Consider the following 1,983-nt stretch of genomic DNA (forward strand, 5'->3'; position numbering starts at 1 on the left):
TTTTTTTTTTTGTAAATTTGTATTAATTGTATGTTCATGTGTTATTTCAATTATTTGTAGTCATTGGAGGAGTCTTCCAATTCTTCATCATTTTGTGTAAGAGTTCCTGTTAGAAGATTCATGGCCCAGGATCTCCTACGTGGCGAACTTCGCATTCTGAATTCTGCTTTTACATGGCTGGAGAACTACTGTTTGTCGTCGACTTAACGGTTGTCTGTAGCTGCAGCCTCAGTATAGCAGGAAAATGAAACTACCACATCAGATATATTGGAATTATCACAACCTGAAGATTATGCTGACTATGGGTTAGCTGCTTCTTTTGGTTGGTTAGACTATTCAACCTCAGTTGTTTTGGTTCTATCACCTACTGGATTTGAAATGAGTATATCAGAGAGCAAGTTAGAGCAGCATCTGTTGTAGAATAGTAGAAATAAATATATTTCTCATGTTGTACCTTAATTTATTCTCTCCCTTCTGGATCAGAAAATGATCAATTGTGAGGTTGAGGCATGTGATGTAATGGCAAAACTGTTTGTCAAAGTGTAAAATAAATCTGTATTACATCCAATTATGTAATGACACGTTAACAAAAGTAATTACCTTTTTATATTGATTATATAAATAGTTATTCAAAAAATAAATGTGTTGTATAGTTATGTACTAGTACATTAAAATTAAACTCATAAAAGAATCATCTTTTATATATAAATAAAAAAATGTATAAATAAACAAAGGTAAAGCTTCAAATTATAATAAAATCCTAGCTAATAAACTAGACTTAAGTAAGAATGCTATAGCATTAATTATTTTTAACATCTTTTTATATATTCTAACTTAGACATATAATTTACATTCAAATACATTGAGTTTTAGATATACCAAAATCATTTGACAATATTTTAAATAAAAAATTTCTTACAAGATTAAATTAATTTGAAATTTTGCCGATTGCCGCTCTTTGAATGGTTAAATTAGGAGTGTTCATGGGTCGGGTGAAATTGGATTTAATGTGATCTAGATTGTTAGACCCGATCCGAAATATATACCGAGCCTGTTTGTTAGACTCGAACTCAGCCTTAAACTCGATGAAACTTACACACTTTCGGGCCACGATTATACCGAGTAAAAACCGGGTAAAAATCGTATCGTTAACATTATATTACCTTGATATCTTCTTGTGAGTTAGCATGTGAAAATATCCAAATTTTCAAGACTTCAACCATTATTTGACATGGTGAAATTCACTTAAAAAAATACAACAAAAACCAACCATTCTCTAAAATTAAAACATAACCACAATCAATACTAATATTGTCTAATAATACCAAATATTTAAATCAATACAAATAACACAATATTATGCATTAGTCTAAAGTCTTATGCATTTTAAACATAAACCATTAACTTATAGTCTTATAATGACTAATAACACAAACTATTAAAGTTTACGATACTTAAATTTCACATAAGAATAGCCATCATTCATTACTAACAACACAAAATATTAATTGTGTATGATGACCGGACCACTGGGCCAAGTTCGGGTGACCCAAACTATGGTCCGGACCTGACCCAAAATAATGACCGGATCTATTTTTGAGATCCTTACCCGACTCTAAACCCAATAAAATCACACCAAATTAGTTCCTAAATAACCACTTGCAATATTATCCAAAAAATGATTTTTCCGTTTGAGCACATTCCTTGTAAAATTGCAAGAATAACCACATCTTTAGCAGAATTTGATGTTAATATTTAATAATCTTCCATGAATAACATTCACGAGGATAGTTCTCTAGACATTTATCCGAAATCAATTTTAATTAATGCAAAGCTTCTAAAATTTGAATAGTAGTGTGATCTTATCCTTGATATGATACAAAAAAAAAAAACCTTATCCTTGATATTATCACCTTATATTAACATTATTGATGACTACAGAATCATATCAAATTATAATGTTTCCAAGCTAAGGCAATTCGA

General features: G+C 30.1%; 1 protein-coding gene across 4 annotated transcripts in view; it reads left to right on the forward strand.

Moving 5' to 3' along the window:
* Positions 1-607, forward strand: part of LOC107467646 (ribulose-1,5 bisphosphate carboxylase/oxygenase large subunit N-methyltransferase, chloroplastic) — a 6,652-nt gene extending 6,045 nt beyond the window's left edge. For all 4 annotated transcript variants that reach the window (XM_016086788.3, XM_052254655.1, XM_052254657.1 and 1 more), the window contains one exon: positions 61-607. In XM_016086788.3, coding sequence (XP_015942274.1) covers positions 61-207 — 147 coding nt within the window. In that variant the 3' untranslated portion in view covers positions 208-607. The remainder of the gene's footprint in view (positions 1-60) is intronic.
* Positions 608-1,983: the final 1,376 nt, after the last annotated feature.

This window comes from Arachis duranensis, chromosome 9 (genome assembly GCF_000817695.3).
Source record: "Arachis duranensis cultivar V14167 chromosome 9, aradu.V14167.gnm2.J7QH, whole genome shotgun sequence".
Taxonomy (NCBI): Eukaryota; Viridiplantae; Streptophyta; class Magnoliopsida; order Fabales; family Fabaceae; genus Arachis; species Arachis duranensis.